At 41.1% G+C, this 25,862-nt stretch overlaps 2 protein-coding genes across 6 annotated transcripts in view; one reads left to right on the top strand and one right to left on the bottom strand.

Moving 5' to 3' along the window:
* Window positions 1-862: 862 nt before the first annotated feature.
* Window positions 863-20,771, bottom strand: PTCD2 (pentatricopeptide repeat domain 2). Of its 4 annotated transcripts, XM_036410183.2 has the most exons (10): window positions 20,614-20,771; window positions 19,226-19,318; window positions 18,680-18,809; window positions 16,439-16,556; window positions 13,490-13,568; window positions 12,990-13,081; window positions 10,768-10,881; window positions 9,336-9,410; window positions 2,732-2,845; window positions 863-1,688 (listed from the first exon to the last, which is right to left on the bottom strand). In XM_036410183.2, the coding sequence occupies exons 1-10, from the start codon at window positions 20,723-20,725 to the stop codon at window positions 1,461-1,463; spliced, it is 1,155 nt and encodes a 384-aa protein (XP_036266076.1). In that variant the 5' UTR covers window positions 20,726-20,771; the 3' UTR covers window positions 863-1,460. The 4 variants fall into 4 exon arrangements, with proteins under 4 accessions (XP_036266076.1, XP_036266077.1, XP_036266078.1 ...); XM_036410184.2 differs by lacking the exon at window positions 10,768-10,881; XM_036410185.2 differs by lacking the exons at window positions 16,439-16,556; window positions 19,226-19,318; window positions 20,614-20,771 and having other exon boundaries at window positions 18,680-18,811.
* A 34-nt stretch (window positions 20,772-20,805) lies between these two features.
* Window positions 20,806-25,862, top strand: part of MRPS27 (mitochondrial ribosomal protein S27) — a 68,849-nt gene continuing 63,792 nt past the window's right edge. Inside the window, exons 1-3 of one of the 2 annotated variants that reach the window (XM_036410182.2) lie at window positions 20,872-20,930; window positions 21,661-21,785; window positions 24,739-24,816. Coding sequence is in view for 1 of the 2 variants with exons in the window: in XM_036410181.2 (XP_036266074.1) it covers window positions 20,858-20,930; window positions 24,739-24,816 (151 nt within the window). In the remaining variant the exon portion in view is untranslated. Of the gene's footprint in view, window positions 20,931-21,660; window positions 21,786-24,738; window positions 24,817-25,862 lie in introns of both variants that reach the window. The other variant, XM_036410181.2, reaches the window with a different exon arrangement.

The raw sequence follows: 25,862 nt of genomic DNA, 5'->3' as shown, positions 1-25,862 counted from the left end.
GTGCAAACATTGGCAATACTACCAACAGTAACATGGTTACTGCCCACATGGCATTTACTTTGTACCAGGCGCTGTCCTGCACCATTATCTACCTCACTCCATCTTCACAGCAAGCCCGGGAGGTGGGCACTATGTTATCCTGGTCTAACGAGCAAGGAAGCTGAGGTGAGCCCACGCCACACAGCGAACTATGGAGCCCTAAATTCTGTCTCTGAAGAGACATAATGTGGTACAAGGGGAAGGGTACCAGATTAGGAATCTGTATTTGAACTTCAGCTCCACCACAAACTATCCCAATCTGGCAAGTCATTTCCTCAACGTGAAAGATGAGGGGGTTAAATTAGGAGGCTCAGAAGATTCCTCCTTCTCTAAAATGTCTGATCCTGCGAACAATTCTTGCCTCAGAATATCGATCAAGTTCAAGTCAGCACCGAAGAGTCTGCAGCCCTTGAAGGCGGCAGCTGAGGCTCGAACATCACCTGGGTCTTTGGAACACCAGGCCCAGCCTGCCGGGTGCTACGTCTCAGACAATAAGTAACGGGTCAGTGTGAGGAAGTGCTGACCTGCTGTTGTGATGCATTAATTTTTTTTTTTTAACCAAAAATAAAAATCCAAAGAGAGAAAAGAGAAGCCCATTAACAAACAAGATGAACTATAGAAACAAACACAGTATTTATGACCCACATAGAAAACTAAGCAATCCAGAGAGCATTATGTGGTTTTCACAGATACTTATTTTGAAAAGCACATGGCTTGCCCATGACCAAAGTGGTAATCATTTGAATTTTTGGCTTACTGACTAGTTCCGAGAGCTAAATTCTGGCTTTGTTTGTGTGCTGAGAAAACAAAACATAATCCTAAGTTTTTGGAACCATTTTTATTTTTCTTAATTTTTGAGAAAATTAGACCCTACTGACACTTGAATGAAAAATTCAAATCAATACACGATTCCTACAGGCACTCTTATTTTACAGATGGAAAAAGAGGGCCCAAGTACCTTGTTTGGGGTCACAGGTATGATGACAGGAGCAGTGAGAAAATCCTGGGCTACTTCCCAGCATGATGGCCTAGGGGTTCAGAACATCTGAATTTAGCAAGTAACCATCTCCTGAAAGTTAGTTGGGGTTGACTGTGAAATTCCTTCCATTTTTGCTTATTGGGTGCACTGGTACTGGAAGCTGGACTGGAGACTGACCATATTCCTTCAAGGATCCTCAGCATTTGACCAGAACAAGCTTCTTTCTGAGGGAGCTCAGCTTTCTGACACGTGTATCTAGACCTCAAATGGATTAACTTCCCAGTTCAGCAAGCCAGCACTCAAGGAACACGGGCATTAAGGAGACCAAATGCTAGTGCAGAGTCCACTGGAGTTCGGTGCCTGATTTCTTAGGATGCCAATAACTCACTATAAGCAAGTCCCCTCTAATGCAGGCCCATCCCACAGGGGGTTGGACTGAAAGTTACTCAGTCCACAAGGACTGGCTGAGTGGCTGGGAGGTCCGGCGGCGGCTGACTCTCCTCTTGTTTATTAGTACCATTTGGGAATTTAGGTGTTTGGGGGTGAAGCAGAGCAGAGCATCCAAAGTGTGAGTGGTGACCTGGCCATTTATGTGCAGTTTCCCATAGAGCTCGTCAAATGTGGCCAGAAGGGCAGGCACATCCTTCACTTTTCCCCTCACTTTAGCCAGCTGGAAAACACAAAAAAGCAAATTATTCCACCGATGCAAGAGTCTTCCCTTGTTCTTTCTATCCTCCAAGAAGCAGAGACAGAAATGTAAGTGTGTACCTAAAGAGACAAAAAACAGGGTACTGAGGCATACAGAGGTATGACTAGCTTTAGGGTCTCCACAAGCTACACACCAAATTCAGAACCGGTGCTTGAAAATCATGCCCGATGTCTTTTAAAAGGGGTGAGGGTTAAATGGCACAAATGGGATAAGTGTATCCAATTTAATGACCAGAGCAGGAAGCAGGGCCAAATTACATAGCACTTTTTTTCAGATAAAGACAATGAGTATTTTTCAATGTGGAGTTTGTTTGGATGCTTCAGTCATATGATTGAACAACATGTTGATGGATCAGATCTAAGGTATGACTGGTTAACACGTGTCAGTACTGCACATACATGCACACGACTGTGTTCTTGAAAACCAGTGCCCCAACTTTTCTAACATATTCCAAAAGGATCTGGGTGGATCACTACCTACACAGAGCTTAGACCTCAAACAGAAAGAAGCTTTACATTTAATCATATCCTCCAGTGGCATAACATCACCTATCTAACAGCGGGAGAAGCCTTTGGGTGGAAGTGAGGAGATGGGACAGGACTGAGAGGCAGTGGTGTGGCAGAAGGGAAAGCAGCCACTTGCCCTCTATTGCCAGTCCCACCATCTCAGAACAGAGAGGTTGCCCTGTGTGACCACATCTCTAGGGAGGTAGCCTTCTTTGAGTTTTGTTTTTTAAAGATTTTTTTATTGATTTTTCTAGAAAGAAAGAAGGGAGAAACATCGAGAGAGAAACATCGATGTCAGATCAAAACATTGATTGGCTGCCTTTTGCACACCCCCTTCTGGGGATCAAGCCTGCAACCCTGAATGGGAACCCAACTGACAACCCTTCAGTGTACAGAACAACACTCAACCAACTGAGCCACACCAGCCAGGGCAAGGAGGGGCCTTTTTAAAGTGTGCCCTTTACCTTTTAATGATTTCTGTAGCAACCACATACTCACCACTTCTTCTGAGAACTTGAGTTTTTTCACAAATTTTGATACACTTTCATCTGTGGCATTCTTTAGTATATCTATCAGGTTTTTCAACATATTTGACTGAATATGGATCATAAGCTGAATAAAAAGAAGACAAGTAAAACAAAACAGAGCCAGTTACAGAAGCCTATATTTATAGGTATCTACCCCGTTTTCATGCTACTTCCTAATCAGTTGCTTGCACAAGTTAAAAAAAATGCTTCAAATGCATGTCCACCAGCCAAAACTTGTTTTCCAGTGACAAATTAAAGTACCACAAATGCAAGATTTGCCTAAGGATAGAAATGGAGAGAACATAGATTTGGGCTGGATTCCCAGCACGGGCAATTATTAGCTGTGTGACACTGGCCTGTATTTAATCTCTCTTTCAATTTCTCTATTTGTAAAATGAGGGGAGGAAACTTTACATCTCACATTTTTAGTTATTGTGAACATTAAATAAAATGCTAGCTCACAGAAGGTTTTACTCAAGTAACATTACTATCACTTTCTTTCTATAGCCTCTAGATTCAGAGGCTCTGACAATCAATCTAGACTCTAGGGTAAATGATACCTTTACCTTTTTTTCATTTATTAATTTTTGGTTGAGAGATTCCAGGAGAATAGGCTGTTGCAGGTAACAGTGGAAGCTTGTTAAAATCCTAGTGAGGCACTTCTATTTGGGAACTTTCAAAACTGGGCACTGCACCTGGTTTTCTAAATGGTATTACTAACTACCTCCCATCAGACAGAAACACAACATTTCCCCCCCTTATCACCAATATTTATTAGAACAAATATAGAAAAGTTTAAATAAAATGAGAATAACTCAGAATTTACCAACTAATGTTAATCATTGTTTGTAATTTCATGTATTATCTTTCAAATATATTTATTTTCCCCAAATTTTGATTCTCCTTTTTGTCAATTATCACACAAAGAACATTATCTTACATTAAAAACAACATTTTATAACAAAAGGAACTCTCTTTATAATGATGAATGTGCATGTATAGCAATCCATCATATAAATAAAATAATACATCAAATAAATTAACACCATGCTTTATCATATTGGTAAATGTGCATACATTTTTAAAAAATACACTTAATTTCTCAGAACTCCCAGAAGTGAAACTACAAAGTCAAAAGCTATAAATATGTTTAAGGGCTCTTGATCCTTAGGAAAGGTAATATATTTGGAAGAGAGATTCCTTTTATATACCAAACTAGCTAAGTTCTCTCAATAGTCCATTTCTAACGTTTTATGTTTATTGAGCAATTGAATAGGATAAGGGGTTATGTTTGGTCCTGCAGAACAGAATGGAATGATCCTAAGTAAACTAAATCCCAAGGCCCTGATCTAAGTTCAATGTCCCAAAGCACAGGCAAAATCATGAGCATACCCTTTGTTGGGGGATAACCTCCAGGGTGTCTCACATTTGAGCAGAAGCAGTGATGGGCTTTCTTTCAAACTGTCTTCTCAAGGATGTTTGCATAACCAACAGTCTGAGAAGACAGATACAGTGTCTCACCCAGAGCAAAGGGCAGGGATTCTTACTGCCCATTATAACATATTTGGGTTCCCCAAATTCAGGGTTCCTCTCTTAAAATGTAAAACCCAGTGTGCACAAGAGGCATTATATGACATCATCCTATGTCAGTGGTCAGCAAACTCATTACTCAAAGGAGCCAAATATCAACAGTACAACGATTGAAAGTTCTTTTGAGAGCAGAAAACCGACTTCTGTGCATGGGCCACGAAGTTTCAATCGCACTCTACATGCGCACCCGCCACGTGGTATTTTGTGGAAGAGCCACACTCAAGGGGCCAAAGAGCCACATGTGGCTCAAGAGCCGCAGTTTGCCAACCACTGCCCTATGTAACTGAGGCTCAGGGAACTAATGCAAAAATGCTAATATTCTTGCTACTCCTGTTGCTATGCATAAACAATGTCCTTCGCTTCCTGATGTCTTATATACTCTACCAGCACCCATGAAACTGTAGCAAGCTAACTCATAATTTGGAAGGAGGGTAAAATCTCCACTCTTAATAGTTCTTGTCACCCTTGTTAATAAAAACTGAATTTGGCCGGCAATGAACTGGCCGATTGAAGTCAAGGACAAGTCTACTTTTGTTAAATGCAGCATCTCCAGTGCCTGGCACCTGGTAGACCCTCAAACTAATGAAGGAGAAGGGGAGCACAGCACTTTTCAATGATAAACCTCCTGCAGCTCCATCTACAAACTTTTAATGATGTGCTCCTGTAAGATTTCAACTTTTCTTCCCATTTTTTTCCTAATTTCTCTTCTTGCCTCCAGCAACTATCTCTGATATTCAGTAGGGATTTCAAGAGTAAAGTTCTATACCTTATGAATATACTGATGAAGGGCAATATAGATGAGGCAGTTACAGATGAAAGGCAAAGAGAAAATTTAAAGCTAGGAGCTTGTCTCAAACTGAGGTCTCAGGGTGCAATTAAGAAAAGCTACATCAGGGCACAGCACATTGCTTTAATCTTACAGATGTCAAACAAGTGGCTAGGAAAATTGAATTAGCAAGGAGTAAGGGAAATTTGGGTAAGAAAAACTATTAACACATACTTCCTACCCTCTGATTTTCTGAGGCTTTGGGAAATGCTGATAAATCATCAGATACCTTTGACCAGAAAAGAAGCTCTCTAAACATGCCAGAAATTTGCATTTCTTTATCCTCTTATTTTTTTAAAAGTTTCTATATTTGAAGTAGAATATCATAGCGTGGTAGAGACTGCTAGTTTTCTAAACAATATCTATTGGCTTATTTATTTATTTATTTTTTTTTTTTTTTATGACAAAATCCCCTAATTTTAACTGATTCTGTGACATATGGAACTCAAAGGCTCTATTCCTCAGGTTTATGGAGGTTATGGAATGAAGTTCTGGACAATAACTTATAAATACCAATTTTTGGTTGAGACAACTGGGGAAGCACCCTTAAAAGGTGCCAATTTCTTTGCCCTCTCCAGTCTTCCTACTTCTTGCTGGAATTGCAACACAATGGATGGAAGTCACGTGCTTAGGATGCTGGTGTGGAAATACAGAAAGAGGCTGGGTCCCTGAGGAGATCATGGAATGTCACACCAGACCTAGACTGACCACATCCGGTTTTCTCCATGAGAGAAAGAGAACATCTCTAATTTGGACAGACTCCTGTGTTTTTAGAGTCTACATTGCTCCCACCCTAAAGCAATTCTTTATACATACAGGTGAGGTGTTGCCACAAAAGGATTTATGAGCAGTGAGTCCTGTCTCCTTTCCTACCTCTGCAGCCTAACTGACTTCCCAGCATGAGCTAGAATTTTAGGGTGACTTGGTAAGTAGTAGAAAAGGGCATTAAAGCAATTACCTGTGTCAATAAATAAATTATAAAAACAGCGAAACTAACCGCCTGTCAATTCCCTTGCAAGGTAATTCAATTCCAAAATTAGTCTCCATCTGGAGACTACCAGGTTTCTAGAGAAATGGTTAGAAATTAAATAGAATCAGTGGAAAGTTACCCTGTGTTGGTCTCTGATATTTCCAGACATATTTGAAAGTATAAATCAATCCTTTGATATTAAACAGCATTGCTAAAGAGAGGGCCATAGTGCTTTTGAGATGCATGGATTTAAATTTAAACTAAAAGGGCAAAGTCAACATAGATGTGCTTTGATTTTACCTGCTAAGTTAGTTTAATATATAACACATATAGCTGGGAAAACGGGAAACCAGACCCTCTGGGTCATATTGGCAGCAGGAGCAATTTCAATGAAAGGAAATTGAGGGGGAATAATTGGGTAAATGCAAATTCCAACTGGCAGCAGAGAAAGATTTTAGTATAAGGCATAATTTTTAAAGTAGATCAGGAAAAAATTTCATTTATTCTTGTTATTACTGATTGAACAGACTCTCTACTCAGCCAAGTTGTCAGGTTTCCATTTCTTAAAAAATTAACAAATTGTCCTTAAGGATTCCAAATAGATGACTCAGTCTTGGAGAAGCTAGGCCCATTAAATCATTCCCCCCAACCCCCCCCCCCCAAAAAAAAAAAAAACACCTGTTCTAATAACAGAATCTGAAAGATTATTAAATCTGAGAATTTCAACCATTTCTTTTTTCATCAGTCCTGAGGAAGATGAAACAGGCTGATATGGAAACTAGAAGCCCAGTGCATGAAATTCATGCATAGGGGGTGGGTCCTTCAGCCCGACCTGCACCCTCTCCAACTTGGGAGTCCTTAGGGAAGCCCTCTCCAATCCGGGAGCCCTGATGGCTTAGGCCCACTCCCTGTGGTTCTCTGCTCTCTGTGGGGCCTGGCCGCTCTGCGCCCACTGCCCAGAGGCCCTCCATGGCTGGGGAGGAATGCTTGCCTTGTTGACGTGGTAACAAAGCAAGCTTCCACCAGGCCACTCATGCTGCCCACTCTCAGCGGCAGCACCCCCAGGACTGGGAGACTCCAGCGGGGCTGAGGGGACTGGGCACCGCCATCTTGTGGTTATGGGCACTGCCATCTTTGTGATGGAGTGATGGTTAATTTGCATATTATCCTTTTATTAGATAGGATATGAGAAATTTAGATGGGACATTTTGAAAAATTTCCCAAGTGAAAAAAATTTTTTAAAATATATTTTACTGATTTTTTACAGAGAGATAGAGAGTTAGAAACATTGATGAGAGAGAAACATCAATTAGCTGCCTCTTGCACACCCCCTACTGGAGATGTGCCCGCAACCAAGGTACATGCCCTTGATCGGAATCGAACCCAGGACCTTTCAGTCTGCAGGCTGACGTTCTATCCACTGAGCCAAACGGTTTTGGCCACAGTGAAAAATTTTAAACAATAAAACTATCTTTAAATTTCCTGAAAAACATATAATTCTGTGACCCAATTCATAGTCAAGATTGGCTCAAGGTTCATCCTTGCCTGAATCATGCCCCATTCCACCACATTTACCAGCTGCCTTTCCTTCCAACTCTCAGAGAAAAGGGGCTGGTCCAGCGCCTGGCTTATGAGTGCACTTCCCACCTCGCTCAGATTTCTCCTATTGTGAGTGGTCAGCTTCACTCTCAACAGGCTCATGTTTTACTTCCACCAAAGCACTTTCTCATTTGGAAGAAAAAAAATTACTACATTTCATAACAACGTGAGAGACAGTCAAGGACTGAACTAGATGAGGAATTTAAATGCAAAGACACAGAATATGTGTACCAAAAGCAGGTTCCATTCTTGACATACAGTCCTATGTTATTTTCATTATTCAGGAGGAGCAGAGAGTCCCAGTCCTGGAGAAGAGACATGGCCCTTATCCCTGCACGTCTGGATCGGGGAGACCCTGGGCTTTGCAGTCAGATTTATTGGTGTTAAAACCTCGACTCTGCTATGTAATTAACTGTGAGAACTTGAGTAATTTATTTACCCTTTGAATCTTCATTTTCATATGTATTGTATAATACACATGTGTCAAACACAAGGCCCGCGGGCGAAATCCGTCCTGCCAGGCCTTGCAATGTGGCCCGCACCGCGCTGTCATCACTGCACTCCGCTGCGTTTCCATCACAATGACAGTTTATGACTGTTCAGTAAACCATTCGGCCCTCGATTTAGGCTGGATTTTAGATTTTGGCCCCTTCTCTGATTGAGTTCGACACCCCTAGTATAATATGAAGACAAAATCCTGCCAATCTCACTCTCTTCAAATCTCACCACCAATCATTGATCCCCACAAACTTACATCAACTCTAATAGTCCACATAAAACTCCTCTCACTACATTTGCCTATATTTCTTTCCTATGATGCTATAAACCATTTGGAATCCTAGCAATGCTACTCCTGTCCAGTCATGAAATGAGGGTATCTGCAGACACTTACATACTCGGGATCCCCAGAGCTCTCCATATCCAGTAGTAAGCACAGAAGGTAAAATACATATGGCGCCTCCCAAGTCTGTATGGCTTACTGGCTGCTCAGATGCCCTGACTTCTGGACTTGGGACCTTTGCTACCTTGGCCTCCCAGACCTGCTTGAGCCTATGAGCTTTTCAGGCTTTCCCGCCCACTTGGTCTGCTTAGGCACCCAGTCCTAGGGCAGGAAGAGGTAGGTGACTCTATTCACCAGGGCAGATGGACCATGGCTAGCTAGCAGCAAGACTGAACACAGACATGTATTGACTGAGCACTATTTTATGCAGCATAGTATACTCCATGAGTTAGGTACATGGATAAGATACAGTTTGCAAACAGGTTTCTCTCAAGCCTTAGTAAAGAGACTGGAGGGTCTATCCCTCTTCTCTCTAAATCTGCCACCTTCTGTAGTCATGTATTAATACCTATAGCATTTAGCCATGTCTAATATCTGAGTATACCTACATTCCCCACCTATTAACAAACTCCTGGAGGCAAAAGCTGTGTTGACTCTTCTCACAAGGGCCATACTGTAACTTTCAGAGTGCTCAGTAAATGAATAAATTGAATGAAGCCCTTGGGAAATCAAGTCATTGTGCACAAAAACTCTAAACATCATTTTAGTACATTTATAGCCTTTCTTTAAACCATAAAGAAGTCACTTACATTTAAATTAGCACAGATTATGCTTTCTGGTATCATGATTTGAGAAAAAATAGATGCAGCTTTTTCCACTTGCTTCTGGAAAGAAGAAAAATAAATCATATCCTAAGTCACATGAACGTTACACTGCTATCATAAAGATCCTTTAAAGATGTCGGGATATTCCTGTTCATGGTGCACCAGGGTTTTGAGATCCACAAAGAAAAAGAGTTTTTTGGTAATCAAGAATGCACATTCTATAAAATGTGTCCAACAGTGTCATGTTACTAAATGTTTTAATACCCTACCAAAGTTCCAATTTTTAAGAGGGAGGCATAAAGTTTACATTTTCTCTTCTCCCACTGTAATGAACTTAAAAAAAAAAAACACAAAAAAACAAACCCCACCACATCCATCTTTGACAATCTCTGACATAATCAGAGCACAGGAGAAACCTCAGACCACAGAAGAGGTGGGAATCCTGGAGATGGAGCACAGGTTGTCTAAAGCAGCAGCGAGAGGAGACCACTGCTGCCTTTCTCAGGAAGAGCCACAGAGTAATTCTCCATGGTAAGGGGCACAACCTGAAGTATAAAACCTAAATTCCCATTTACAATTACGGTAACAGAGTTTAGGACTAGTAATGAGAAGTTCTCTGGATCCATTTGGTGGCAAAGATGAAGCTAATCAAGGAATTACGTAGATAAGCCATATTTGCAGGAAGCAGTATGTCACTATGGCAGCAGCAAAGAGACATTTCATTGAAAACCAATTCCATGCCCATTCCCAACGGCCAGGGAGAATAAAGCCTGTGAATATTTGTAGCTTAAAGGAGTTCACATTTTCGTAGACTTCGGAGCAGGATATCTTTCTTGGGAAGGGCTCTTTAAGAGAGGCATTCCAGGGTCCCAGCTTTAACGTTCCTTCACTGAGGTGTGAAGATAAGGAGTCCTGTCTTCTCTCTGGGCCTCAGCTGTTTCCATTTGTCCGGTGAAAGGGCGAGGCTAAAAGATAGCTAAAGTATTTTCCAAATAAGAGTATTTGGGTTTAACTATGAACTATATGATGGACCCCAATTCCACAATGGGCTCATTGTGGGAGTCCTCGGTCATCTGAGGTGTTTCAGCTTTGGAGAACATTAAATTACACTTTTTCTAAGAACATCACATTAGTAAACAGATTACTTAACATTTTCATTTTCATTACATGAGAAATTCCTCTCAGAGGCCATTGACCCTCCATAATATCTTAGCCAGTCCCTTCAAAACACCAATGCATGTCATGCCCTTAACTGTATTCTTTGGGGGCATGGGTACAGAGGCAGGTTGCCATGGCACCAAAGGCATTGGTCTCTTTATTTTCTTTGATACAGCCAGAAGGGGAAAGTAAATAAAAGAAATGAAAGCGGTAACATCCTTCCCATTCCCAATTCACATATGGGCACCCGAAGCCTCACCTGATTCAGAGCTAGTGCCACAGCAAAATAGGACGCTCTCCTGGGAAGGACTTCTCCTTTGATTAGGGCTTCTTCCCGTAATGTGGTGCAGACTTTAAAAGACTCAGGGCTATTCTAGAAGGAGATGGGATTGTTCAACCAATAAATGCCATGAAGTTTTAAGTTGAATAAAATAATTAACAGTGCTCAGTATTTCAGATTTCCTTTTGCAAGAATATCCCAGAGCCTATCTCAAGCCCATTAAATGATTAAGAACCATATAGACTATTTGCAAATAGACCAGGTTATCTATATGTTAGCAGCTCAATCTAAACTAACTTTATTTTTAAAGCTCTTTGTCAATTTTCTGACTTGGAGCAGTTTCACCTTGGGTGGATGGGTTTTTACACATCAGTCCCATAACATAAAAGTTTAAAGATTCGGCCTGATTCTATATAACATAATAGAGGAAAGCTCAGCAACACAGGACAACTTTTCCTGAGGGGATTTCCAATCTAAAAATATCCACGTAAGTCAAATATCTGAAACCATGAACACCAATTTGAACATTAATCATGAGAGAATCCCAGAAAATCAGAAAACTGAAGAACAAAAACAAACAAGAACCCCTCCAAGAATGTGACTGAAGCACAAGCCAGCAAACAGCAATGGGAAAGCTGAATCCTCTCCTTGGCTCATGCTATAGGAAGATTAGGTTGTGAGAGAGGCATCAGCTTTGCATCTATGCACAACTGTCATGACACAACTCACAACTCAAATGCTACAGTAAATCCTGAACTTAACGAGAGAGGACAGTTCCCAGACTGGCCCGGATCTGGGAATGGCTGAGTAGTTCGATTTTCACCTCCAGATTCCACGGAGTGAAACACGTTATTCCTGGGCATAGCACAGGGGAGAAAAGTCAGTGGTAGAAGTCAATTCTCCCCACTTCAGTATAAACTGAGGGAGGCCTCTCTAAGTAGGTCAGAAAACTGTGTGTCACAGTGCTGAACAGCTGACGCTCACGCGCTGTGAGTTCTGCTGGCTTGTTTCACAGGATCACAGGAAGGGGTGCCTGGAAAGGAGCATCTAAAAACCTCAGGCCAAATCCAGCCTTTGGCTAACATGTTTTTTTTACCCCTTTAAGGTTTATAAAAACACACACACAAAAATATGTGACAGAGACCACAATTGGTCCAAAATATTTATCTGGCCTTTTATAGAGTAAGTTTGCTGACCCCTGAACCCAAGGCCCTCACTTCACAAAAGAGGAAAGTGACCTGTTAAAGCCAGTTAATGCTAAAATTGAGACTAGACTCCAAGTTTCTTAATTTCCACATTAGTTTTCTTTCCACTGCAACCCAACTCTCTCTCCTGTTTGGGAAAATTGACACTGCTTCACCTTTCAGGCAAGTCCAATGGCCCATGTTCTTCCACCTTGCCTGTGTTCCTTTGTATTCACATGAAAAGGCTTTGCTAAGTTTCCAGTGTTTAAATGGCAGGAATGACTATAGTTAAGTAAGTACTATTTCAGTTATCATTCATTCATTCATTAAATGATGAAGAGAGTTTCTCTGTGTAAGGAACAATCCTGATACAGTAATGACATATGGATTTATAAGTCATGCGTTCCTCAAAGAGTTCATTTTAACGTCACATACATTTATTAAGGACTGGTTGTGTACCAGCACGGTGTTAGGTGCTGGCATGACAAGAGGCCTTAAGGAGCTTACACTCTAGTGGTGTAACAATGGGCAGTGTTATGTGTCACATACCTGACAAATAGGGTAGCTTTAGGAATATTGGAGGAGATTCCAACTTAGGTGATTACAGATAAATTCACAGATGAGGACAAAGTAGCCCTCGAGTTTGCCAACGGAGGATGTAAGGCTTCCACGGGAGAGGGCCACAGGGAAGACTGGTCTAGCAGAGTCCAGCAAGAGCCTTGTAGCAAGACCACTGGAAAGCAGAGCTTGAGCCCAGCATACTGTTTCTTGTTTCACTATCTATACAATTGCCAGGGAAGGGAGAAAGGAATGAAATTGCTTTTCCCATGATAAAACTGTCTGACAAGGCTGACTTAAGTTTTCTAAAAACAAACACACTTAAAATGGAAATATCTGCACCAGATGGAAAACTGATTTTCGAGGAACTGAATTTTACTGCAGAGAAGGAAAAAAAAACAAAATCCTTTTTCAAACGTTATCCACAATGTTCTAAAGGTTAACAGGAGATAGGCTTACCAGTTTGTAGCAAATTGCAAAAGCAAGGACATAGGTATCTTTGTTGAACTTCACATCTTGGTTTTTCATCTCGATCAATACTTCCAAAGCACCTGCCGAAAGTAAGAAGAAGGCCGTCTCGTAAGTACAGTCAAGTAAATTCAAAATCTTCTGCTGCTGATACGCAGAGTTCTAATCAGCACCATCCACTAAAAGATGTATTTAGCACAATAAAAGCTATTTATCAAAGTCATTTAGCAATGAACTAAATTTCAAAATTAACAACACAGGAATAACTAATATTTAAAAACCTATTATAATGTCAGCATAAATAAAATGTGGGGTGTTTAAGGCCTGACATAAAATGCAACAAAGTTTTCACACATGAAGAATGAGGTCTCCCTAATTCAGATACTCAACAGGAATGTTAAGGTCATTTTTGTATGGTCCATTGCTTTTTCTAATGGGTATACAGGCGAAGAGAGTAGAATTTTTCAGCAAACATAAATTACAATACTTACTTTTATATTTGCCTTTGATAAATAACATGTCCATCAATATATTGAATGATGTGGAGTCTGAGAAGAAACCTCGTAAATGCTAATGAAGAAAAACAATACAGTTTGTTTAAAATTTAAAACTATTAAGGGATTATTATCTTTATATTGCACCTTATCTGTCCAGGACTTATTTTTGTGCACACCTTATTCACTGGGCCTCCTGAATTCTCTAATAAGTTTCTGATACACCAAGGATTTCTTTTAAAAAAAATTTAAATGCTGCCCACTCTATTGGGTGTCATGCCTTTGGCAATGGATATACTGGTAAGAGATCTCTTCAGAAATACGGTGAAAAACGGTGGTCCTGCCACGTTTAGGAGAAAAGAAACAAGCCAATCAGCCCTGGTGGAGTGGTCCTGGGGCCTGGGTGGCAGCATAACAACATGAAATGGCAGCTAAAAGTACAGTTGAGGACTAAGGCAGGAATGTCTAAAGAAACTTCTTTGGCAAACAAAACAGAGCTGATTGTTCATTTTTAAAAATAATTCACTTTAATCATCATAATTATTGTTTAGTGAGTAATAATTCACTAAAACATTTTTAAACATTCTCAATGTTGTTTCCTTGAATGCCATGCTATTCAGATGTCCCGCTGGATGCCTCGCTCCAATTCGTCCTGTCTGAGAGCCCTCTGTGCAGCTCCCAAGAGCAACAAATGATACACAAGACACAGAGCCTGCCCTGGAGCCAGTGGGCTTCTCACCTAGGGGAGCTTAACTTAAAGTATCAATGAGAGCCATGAGGAAGAATGGAGCAGGACAGAGGTGGAGAGGTGATGGGAGGGGTCGGGAAGGCTCTCTGAGAAGAGACCTCGATGCAGTAAAGGACAAAGGCCCAGTGATGCAGGTGAGAGCATGCCAGTCTCAGGCCAGGAGCTTGGCATGTCTGAGAAAGAACAAGGTCCAGAATGAAATGAGCAAGGAGGGGTGGAAGGAGTTGAGACACCATAAAAGGTCCGCTAGATAATGATGAGGGGCCTGAGTTCTATTCTAAGTGGGATGGGAAGCATCAGGGCAGCCCTGTCCATAGAAAAATATTGCAAGCCACAAGTGGAACTATGTAAGTTATTCTAAATTTTCAAGTAGCCTCCTTAAAAAAAGTAAAAAATATGTAAAATCAGTTTTAATAATGTTACTTAATGCACTAAATCCAAAATATAATTTCCGCATGTAAACAATACAATCATTAAAAAGTACTTTACATTCTCCTTTTTATACTAAATATCTGAAATACATCATGTACAGGGTGGGGCAAAAGTAGATTTACAGTTGTGAGTATGCAAATCAGTTTATTCCTGTATTATTATATATTATTACTTTCCAAACGAACAACTGTAAACCTACTTTTACACATAGAGCCACAGTCCAAGGGCTCCAGAGATACATGTGGCTAGTGGAAGCAGGATTAGGTTTTATGCCATTTGACTGGAATCCAGTTTATCCCCCTCCAGGAAACTCACTTATTCCTGAATGTTTCACACACAGGTAAGTAAAAACAATAACAAAACCTTACATTCACTTTCTGTTTGTTTTTGTCACTATACTCATGGCTATGATTTATTATAGTAAAACTTTTGTTTTCTTTTAATTACAACATTAAGACCTCCACAGTATAAAATAGTCAAACAATACAAAACTGTTTAAAGTAAAAAATGAGAATTTCCTATACTTTTATCACCTAAAGATAAGCAGCAGTTCAGTGTTTATCCTTCCATATTTTTAATACATATACACTGAAATGTAAAAATGTACATATATTTCTTCTTTTAGAAAAAAATATGCTCAAACTACTCCATACTGTTCTGAAACCATCTCTTCTCTGCTAATATACTACGGTCATCTTTCTAATGTGTGAGTATTTTTAAAAGAGGGACAAGCCGAGAGTTAACAGCTCCACCATGGACAGAACCTTTTATAGGAAAAACAGTAAGAGGCAGAAGGACAACTTAGTTATGGCGGTCCCTAAAAATACTAACATGTCCCAGGTGGCCACCCCCAGCCTCAAAATTTAACCAATGCTTCTGACAACAGACAAATTTATACTGTCTCAGCGTCCCAGTTTCTTCATCTGTAAAATATAAATAATAATAGTGTCTCGCTCACCAGGGCTATTGTGGGAAACATTTGAAACATATAAAGTGCTTAAGCCGAGGACATAGTAAATATTCAATAAGTAATTTAAAAATAATTATTGCTATTATTGTTTTTAGGAAAAGAAAACTGGAATATGTGTAAGCATCTTAAAAATAGAAAAGCCCTTTACAACGTGGCTTTCAGCCAGAAATAAAGTACAAAAAGAGGAGAGAAGCACAAGTGAAGGACAGGAAAGGCAATCTAAATGGCAAGTTGTCTTAAACTGTCTGCAGCAAAAGCTCCTCAAAAGAAGGATGTCAGTCCCAGGTGGACACACATCCGAGGTAGGTAGATCCCTTGCAATCTGTACTTACACCTCTTCCACACCTGTATAAAGAGACCTATACCTCTTCATAGAAACTGACTCCAAAGAAATCTTACAAAAGTGGGGAAGAGCTCATTCAATTCAGCCCAACAGCCTTTTTCTTGTTTTTATTTATTTATTTATATTTTATTGATTTTTTACAGAAAGGAAGGGAGAGAGCTAGAGAGCTAGAAACGTCAATGAGAGAGAAACATCGACCAGCTGCCTCCTGCACACCCCCCACCGGGGATGTGCCCGCAACCAACGTACATGCCCCTGACCGGAATCGAACCCAAGACCTTTCAGTTCGCAGACCGATGCTCTACCACTGAGCCAAACTGGTTTCGGCACCAACAGCCTTTTTCTAATAAAAATCTGTATATGGGAGATAGATGCCTTTCCTAACATTAAAAACACCTTATCCTCAGCACGAGGAAATCACACTGGCGGGGAAGGCAATCAGAAGACAATCACCTGGTCTTTGATGAGCTCCACTGCAGAGTCCTCAAGATTCAACTCGTAGCACAACCGCATGAAAAGTGGTCCAAACTTATACTCTCCCAACGTGACACTTCTGTTCTCTACATAGTACCTGTTAATAAAAATGATCCAATGAGCCAAATGGGACGCAGGGAAAGGAACTGACAGACCGAGACAATGCACTTGGCTAGGTGTTATGGAGGGGAAGCTTGCAGAGCTGAAGTTAATCGGAGGAATCCTGGAGTGCAGAAATACCCTAGGTGTTTAAAGAAACAAATAAATGAACAAGGTGTGCTGGAGGCCCACTCACCCTATGAAACGAGAGAGAGGAAAATGTACATTGGTTGTTGGTAAAGTGAGATGATTACGATGTACACAAGCAAAAACATTTATGCTATAATACTAATTAGAAAACAAGAAAATATCATTATACATACACACACACACACAAACACACACACACACACACACACACACACACATACACACAGTAATAATTACACAGTAATAAATAAACCCTATCAAAATAATAATTATCTTTGTATGAAAATAATTGATAGGGATGTATTTTCTATCTGCAGTTGGAAATCCACGATGTTAATTTAAAACTTTAGTCATATGTGACTTTTCAGTGCCCCAAGTCCTGGGTTGTTCAAGGGTGAAGAGTATATCAAGATATTAACAATGGTTTCTTAGAAGTGGTAGATGGGCCCAGAGGCAGCCATCATCAACTTCTCCTCTCCCTGCATGAGCAAGCTGCTCCATCCATCCATCCATCCATCCATCCATTGGTGGAATCCTTTCCCTCCCGGTGAATCTGGGCGGGCAGGACTCTTGCTTTGACCAGGGGCATGCATCAGAAATGAAGCTGTGCCACTTCTGGGAAGCTCTACAAGGCCTGCAGCTTCCACTTGACCACGGGCTAGTGCAGCTCCAGCTGACTCACGGATGGTGAGACACTGCAAGGAGAGGAGGGCCATGTGGAGGGGCACTGAGGCATCGGAAATGCAGGTGAGGCCTTCTTAGACCTTCCAGCCCAGCCCAGTGACCTGCAGATGAGCAAGTGACTTCAGTCTTCACCAACAAAGAACAGCCCAGTTGAGATGGGCCTCAATTCCTGACCCATGGAGCTCTGGGAAATAATAAATGATGGCTGTTTAAACCAGAGTTCTGGCGTGGTTTGATATGCAGCTAGAGACACCTGAAATAGCAGAACTTGTAATATATTTTTGTTCTTTCTACTTTTTTGGTGTTTTTCTTATTTTTTAATTTTCCTTTTTAAAAATAACATAAATTTTTTCACATTATAAAATTGCTAATGTTCACTATAGACAAGTTGGAGAAATCAGAGAAGAACACATTTAAGACAGACAAAAAACATAAAATGTGCAATTCCCAGAGAACCACAGTTAACTTTTGGTACATATTCTTCCAGTATTCTATATATGAATACTTTATATTTATTCCTATAAATGTATAATATAAACGCAGGCCCATGTACAGAAATATATCTTTAAAGAATGGTGAAAAGAAGCAATTTCTGAAATGAAGCCCATATTTTCTCCCAAGGGAGCAAAACCTTTGCTGGGATTCTTAACAGACTATGATTTTGTGTGAGCTCCTTCTGACATGGGAAACTCTGATAAGGGATCAGACACCACAGAATAGGCATACATCTGGGAAAGGGAGACTAGTTAGGAATCTACTGGTCATCCACGTGAGAGAAACTGAGGCCTGAACTGAGACACTGGGAACAGGGACAGAGAGAGGAAGGCTAGGGAGGAGAGACACCAGGCACCTGGAAGCAGTTGGATTTCTTATCCTGTCAGGGAGGGAAGCAAATGAGATTAGGGGAAAGAGGCTCACAGATATCTGCCCTGAGAAACTGGTCAGTGCAATGGAAAACACAGCAAAAGGAAGACATTTGCATAAGTTGAATATGATGACCGAAGGGACGTATAAGTGGAGTTTGTGAGTAGGCTGCTGATTTCTTGGAGCATGAATTGTCTGTTTTTCTACCCCCAGCACCTGGTATGTAGTAGGAACCCAGTAAGTGTTTGCTAGGAGAATGAATATATATAAATGTCTAGAGCTCAGGGCAGGCATCTGGACAAGAGATTTGGCAGTCATCTGTGTATAAGTGATGTCTAACCGTGGAAGTGGGTGAAATTGCTCAGGAAACGAAACAGAGTAAGAAGGGACAAAGGCCAGCAGAATTCTAAGGAAATGCCTCACCTGTAAATGACATGTTTAGCCAGTTCCACATCATCACGGGACTCACATAAATGAAGTAAGGTTCTCAGCTCCTCCTTCAAGATGAGCTTGTTCTGGGTCAATTTCTCCTCCAAGTTGCTCAAATAGGTTTCTGGAAGAAAGCACTGTGGGGTGACCATCATTGAGGTCGACTGTGTGCAGTCTAACCTCAGGGAGAAGGGAAGCCAGAACTTGGCACATGGCAAAGGGGCACCGAGAGGGGCTCACAGCCTCACCACTCCCTCAGGGGCTGGTCCCCTCGAGCAGTGTCAGAGACGGTGTCCAAAGCCTCTGTGTCACAGGGGCTAAGCCCAGGCCCCACGCAAGACTTTCCAACACAGAATCTCTGGGAACAGGAGCACAAGAATATGTATCCTATCTAACAAAATAGTATGCACATTGTCCCCTCAACTGGAAGTTTGTCCAGGAGTTCAACCAGGGGGCATTGAAGGTGAGACTGAATAGGGATAGACAGAGAAAACTTGAATGACAGAACAATGAAAGAATTAACAAAACAGATTCAATTACCTTTGGTGCCAGGAAGACTGTATGCAACAGCCACCTTCTTTTGCTGAAATGCTTTTAATTTCACAATATTATCTGTAAGTAGATATCTTTTAGCTAGAAATTAGAGAAAGAAAAATATCATTTTGACTGTTTTATGCTTCGCAAATGACTGTCTCTAATAACTGATTCACTTAGTATAAATAATTCATCCAGATAGGTACAAATATAACAGTCACCCTGGTGGGGATGGGTGGGGGGATCTCCAAACTACCAGGTAGTGCAGATTCTCAGCAAGACAAGTTATGTTTATGTGTGCAAAAGGAGCTAGTGATTAATGGTGTATGGGGATGAGATGGCAAGAATCTAGGATCTGAGAGATAGACTTTCACCATCTGGTTAAGGGACAAACAAGGGGATTTTAAAATAAACAAACTAAAAGCTATTGTTTAAATGCAAACCAGGAACACCTTGTTTTGGCTTAGCTAGGTAGAAGGATATATAGTGCAGTGGAAAAGGATATATAGTGCACTGGAATCCCCAGTCTTGTCATTTGTGAAACGAGGAGTATGGCCTCTCACATCTGGACTCTGAGGAACCTCAAGATATATCAGAAATCACTAGCCACAACTTAGCAGAAAAGATGAGTCTGGGGAACATCACCACTTCCTTAGGATGCCAGGCTGTGCGTGGCATGGAGCTTGGCCAGAGAATCAACCACCAAAAGAGTTCTGGGCACTGCACTAAAAAGGTAACAATCATAATGGCTTTATGGAGAGCCAGTCCATATAAAGGGTGACAGCAGAACTCTACCGTGGGGCTGCCTATGTTCAAACCCCTCCCCTACCACTTCCCTCTAACCTTCTCCACATTAGATATACTTGCCGTTTCCTCCCCCTGTAAATGGGGAAAAGATTGTACTGACACTAGGTGTTACAAGAAGAAAAGGAATGACTGTAAAACATTAGAATAACACCTGATACACAGTGCTCATTATTGTATCACTCATCGGCACTTCCAAGTTCATTTTCACAAAGACAGTAAGGGATCACTGATTGTACAGATGAGAAGGAGCCTGTTCAAGGTCTTTCCAATTGTGAGCTGCACAGCTGGGGGGACTCTGCTCTCAAACTCTGCGGGGCACCACACCCCAGGGGGATGGATGGGCCCCCTCCGAGGGGATACCACAGCACCAAGGTCAAGCCCCCGGCCCGGCTGTCCTTGGGGTCCCAGGTCCACGGGTGTCCACGAACGACACCCAGGGGTCATCGCCGCACACGCGCGCGAAGCCACGCTCGGCTGCCCCAGGCCAGTAAGTGCCGGTGGCGCTGTCATGTCTCCAGCGTGATGCCCGCGGAGGTGTGTAAAAGGTCCCTCCGGTCCTCCCCGCCCCTCCTTCCCGGCGCGGGTACCTCCGAGGGGGCAGCGGCAGCAGGGGGAGCCAGCGCCTCCCACCCCAGCCAACACCCAGGACCGCAGCGTCCGCAGCACGGTTGGCTTCGGAGGCCGGAGTGCGACTGCCATGCCGTCCCGGGCAGCACCAACTGCGGGAGCCGGGGCGGGGGGGACGGGAGGCGGAGCGTCGGCGCGCTGGGGCCCCGCCCCTTCCTCCGCCTGCAAGCCCCCCCGTCGGCGTCCGCTTTGGTATACTCCAAGATGGCGGCCCCCATGGTGCGGCACGGGGTCCTCCTGGCGCGGAAAGTGCCGCTGCCTCGGCTCTCCCTGGCAGGTGGGTGGCCGCTGCCTCGGTGGGGCCGCTTCGTCAGACCCCTGAGGACTCTGTTCCTTGGGTGAAAGGGGCGGCGGGCTTTGAAGAGGAGAGGGAATGCCTCTGGGACCTTGTCGCTGGGGAAGTCAGTTGGGAGGTTCGGTAGCACAAAGAGGGGAGGCAGGGTCTCAGAGCCGTCTCCTTTCGTGAAGCAATAGTGTCTGTCTGCCCATCCGCGGGTGTAAAGAGCAGAGGAAGTCTAGCCTTGAGCGCTTTTGCGTCTGGCTGGCTGGGTTTGTGGTAGGGGGGGTTGCCTCCTGCCGAACCGGAAGAGCCCAGATGTGCCCACCCCTGGGGCCATGGACATTGTCTCCCTGCTGAGGTTCCTCCCTTCACCGCCTCATTTTGGCCAGAACCCCCGGTCTTCGGTCGGTGGGAGAGGTGTTCAGTGCACTCATCTCATTTTACCGGATTGTGACCTTGGACACAACGTTTGGTTGACCTTCCTTTTGCCAGTCTTCTAACAGTGAATGGGAATCCTTACGTCTAAAGCACTTCGCTGAGTGGATGGCAGCCCACTCAAAACCTGTTTAATGGATCTGCTGATAAAGACATTGGAAGAAATATATATTTTTAAAAACATTTTCAGAAGCTAACTTCTGACACGTGTATATGATTATATGGTTAAGATAACCCAGTCGTTGTTTCAGTGCCTATTATCTATCTCCTCTTTCCAACATTCCTCCTCTAGCCCCTATTGAGAAGCAATACAGACACTCCTGCTCGCACTTCTTCAGAACAGCCATTAAATATCAACGTGAGGTCACAAAGTTGGCCACCGGAAGTTTTCTGAGGATGAACCAGTTGACCTGGCTGGTAAAAATATGTAATGCCACACATGTGGTGCAGTGGTATGCACAGTGGCTGGCATCTCAAGCTGTTGTAGCTATTTGCAAGCATGTTTAGTCATGCTTGTTAGTGTTTCGATGTCAACAAGACATCGAGGATATTGAGCTTGCTTAGAATGTTTAGGAACCAGCATTCATTCTAACAAGGGAATGGCAATTAGATAAAGGAGAGAATTTCCTGCTAGCATTTTGGTCTTAGGTTGAACTGGCGAACTTGCAGTCGGTTATACATCTGTGCTGTTCCATTGTGGTAGCTACTAGCTGCATATGGCTATTTAAATAAGTGAAAATTAAATAAAATTTAAAATTCATTTTCTTAGTCACACTAGCTACAGTTTAATGTTCATTAGATGCCGGTGGCCAGTTACCACTGTAGGGAACAGCTGAGAATTGAACATTTCCATCATTACAGAAAGTTATATTAAACAAGCACTGGGTTAGGCCACAGATGAAAGGAGTCTTGAAATTAGTAAATGGAGACTGTAGGCAAGTAATTTAAATAAGTAGGATAGTGCATTATAGACTTGAAAATGCTGATAAGGAGCCTGACTTTAAGTTATCAAAACATCTTGAACCATTACAGGATACAAGAGGAAAAGTAGTCTACTTTGTACAAACTCACAGCAAATCTATTGTTCTGTCCAAGTTTATAGAAATTCTTTGATTCCAGTGTTAATATATAGACCGTCCATCTACTATACAAAGATGGAAAGAACTTTAAATGGTGTCATTTATAAAGCATCTCAAAAAGATGAACATCCTACTTAAAGGCTTACAGAAAATGGAATGTCTGTCTTTCTTAAGGTGTGGGATAGAGCCAATCTGTGTTCTCTAAACTTTGAAATTCTGGTCCTTGGAGGTCCGTGTCCCCCCCCCCCCCCCCCCCCCAAGAATTAAATGGAAAAACATTTCTTTTTATAGTGAATAGTTAAGTTAGAGAATGGTTGTGTTAAAAATGACTGGCTGAAGAATAAGCAGGTTACCAAATTACCACAAATTTGGTGGCTTAGAACAATGCAGATTTATTATATTACAGTTCGGTAGGTCAAAAGTCTGACACGGGGTCTTGCTGTGCTAACATCATAGTGTTGAAAGGGATGTAGAATCTGCTTTCATGCCTTTTCTATCTTAAAAAAAACACCATCTGCATTCCTTGGCTGATGGTCCCTTTCTCAAATATCTTCAAAGTGAGCATTGGCAAGTCAAGTCCTTATGTCACTCCTCATATCCTTCACACATCACTCTAAAAACCTAACACCTTCTTCTAGCCATCATAACAGTCAATTTAGGACATTTTCACCACCTCAAAATAAAAACAAACTTAGTAAGTTACTCCCCAACATCCCTGAAGTTTTCCTGACCCTTAACCCTCCAAATCTAGGCAACCACTAATCTGCTTTCTGTCTCTATAGATTTGTCTATTATGGACTTTTCCTATAAATGTAATTATAGAATATTTAGTCGTTTGTGACTGGCTTCTTTTTCATTTGGTATTATGTTGTAGAGCTCCATCCATGGTGTAGGCATGTATCCATTTTTTTTTAATTGTCAAATGATATCCCGTTATAAGAATACATCACCATTTTATGTATCTATTCAACATATTTGCATTGTTTCCACTTTTTGGCTATTATGAATAATATTGCTATGAACATTTTTATACAAATTTTTGTGTGGAAACACACTTCCATTTCTTTTGGGTATATACCTAGGAGTGGAATTGCTGGGTTATATGGTAACTTCATGTTTATGTTTTAAGGAACTGACAAACTTTTCCAAAGTGGCTGCATTTACTTTATATTTTCACATGAAATGTAAAAATTTCCAGTTTTTCTACATTTATTTCAATATATCAAAATTGTTACTATCTGTCTTTTTTTATTATAGTCACTTTAGTGGTGTGAAGTGGAATTTCAATGTATTTTGCATTTCCCTAATAGCAAATGATAATAAACATCTTTTCATGTACTTGCTAGCCATTTGTATGTATGTATGTATGTTTGTGTGTGTGCATACTTTTCCTGTTTTAAGAAATATTTGTTCAAATCCTTTGTCCATTTTCAAAGTCCGGAGTGCTAACCATTATACCATGGAACCCGCTCTTTTGTCCATTTTCAGTTGGGTTATTTATCTTTTGAAATTTTGAGTAGTAAGGATTATTTATATTTTCAGGACACAAATCCCTTGTCAGATAAATGATTTGCAAATATTTTCTCATTCTGTGAGTTTTCCTTTCACTTTCTGGATAGTGTCCTTAGAAGCACAAAAGGTTTTCATTTGAGCTCATCTGTTGAGCATTGCCATATGCCAGTCCTTGCGCTAGGTAGTAGGAATACAGCTATGCCAGTTTAAATAAAGTTTGAGTTACCTGAAATTTGGCTTATTGGTTTCTCTTATTTACCACTAAGGTGCTGGTTTACTGGGTAAGATATTATTGTTTGCTTTATGTGAAATAAGGGTAAATATGCCGATCTAAGTCACATGGCACTGTTTTGAGGACCAACTAATGATTATGAGGCATTCGATTAATGAGTTAAGCAACAGTTCAGCAGATGTTTTCAGTTCCAAAGGGTTCTAGGGCTTACCTCAGCTATAATTTAATGGAAGCAAATCGTTCCTAGGCCTAAAGTTATAGGAATAAAATTACCAGCATTTCTACCCATAGCATTATTGTATACATTTTCAGTTTTCTGTTTTTTTTGTTTTTTTTCCCCTTTTTAGTTTTCTGTATGTTATACTTGTTAGAGGTTGAGTGCATTTTGTCAGGAACTGAATTGTTAACTGTGCAATGTTGGTTACAGTATCATGTTGGAATCTTTAAATCTAGTAAGTTGAGCATATTACAAAGATATGTTTACAGGCATATAAACTGAACCTGTTGTGAAACCATGAATGTTGAGATAATTGTCTTTTTTCCTCAGGTAAACGATGTCTGCTTTCTGCAGCATACGTGGACAGCCAGAAGTGGGAAGCAAGAGAAAAAGAAGACTGTCACCTCGGTAGGTACCTGTGTGTCATTTTCAGTCACTCCACATGTTTACAGTAATATATTCATATGATGTACTATGAAGTGATGCTTTTATGATAGCCCAATTCAGATGTACATTTTAGCTCCTAAGAAGAATTAGGCTTTTGTTTCACATGTGGCAAAATAATTTTTGTTATCCTGATATTTCTTTTTTGCCTTCATGAATGGTCTTCCTAAGTTATGTAAACAATTCTTTTTTGTTTTTGTCCATTTTATTGTATAGTTAGTTGCTTTGCAGTGTCTGTTTTATGTTATCTGCAAAGCAAAATTTGTTTTATATTTTCTTTTTTTAAAATATATTTTTATTGATTTCAGAGAGCAAGGGAGAAGGAGAGAGAGATAGAAGCATCAACAGTGAGAGAGAAATTGATTGACTGCCTCCTACATACCCCACACTGGGGATCAAGTGTGCAACCCCAGCATATGCCCTTAACCAGAATCAGACCCAGGACCGGACACTCTATCCACTGAGCCAAACCTGCTAAAACTCTTTCATCTTTTTTTATTGTCATCTCTTGTCTTCAGACTGCTTTTTTACTCTCCTCTGTTTCATTGCCAGATGACAGATAGGTTTGAAAGCAGTGTTATAATCTCGTATAAACCATTTAAGGAAAACAGTTGGGTAACTCTTCTCAGGCAGTAGGCTCCTCATTATAAGCTCCTATTCCCTATGGTATATTACATTAACAGCAGCCCTTATTTTATAAAACAGCAAAGCCTAAAGAAATCACTAACCCTATTATCATTTTATAGAAATGTACATGCTACATATACATAATATATTTTATAGATAACGTCATTGTGATAATTGGTGATAGTTTTATGGGGATAATGTAATTTGTGGATCAGTTCCAGTGCTGATCTAACATTTTCCCCAAAATTTCTTTCTCTCTCTTTTTTTTTTTTTGGCTTATGTTAAAGAAGAAGAAAGTCTCTGTGTTTATGGGTTCTTCCCATAATTTGAGCAGGCAGGATTCTTTTATAGCTAGCTATATCATCTGTCTTGGAGAGCCAAGA

The sequence above is a fragment of the Pipistrellus kuhlii genome, unplaced genomic scaffold (assembly GCF_014108245.1).
Source record: "Pipistrellus kuhlii isolate mPipKuh1 unplaced genomic scaffold, mPipKuh1.p scaffold_m20_p_4, whole genome shotgun sequence".
NCBI classification, from domain to species: domain Eukaryota; kingdom Metazoa; phylum Chordata; class Mammalia; order Chiroptera; family Vespertilionidae; genus Pipistrellus; species Pipistrellus kuhlii.
The sequence above is the reverse complement of the archived record's forward strand: the minus strand, read 5'-3'. Positions and strand labels throughout refer to the sequence as shown.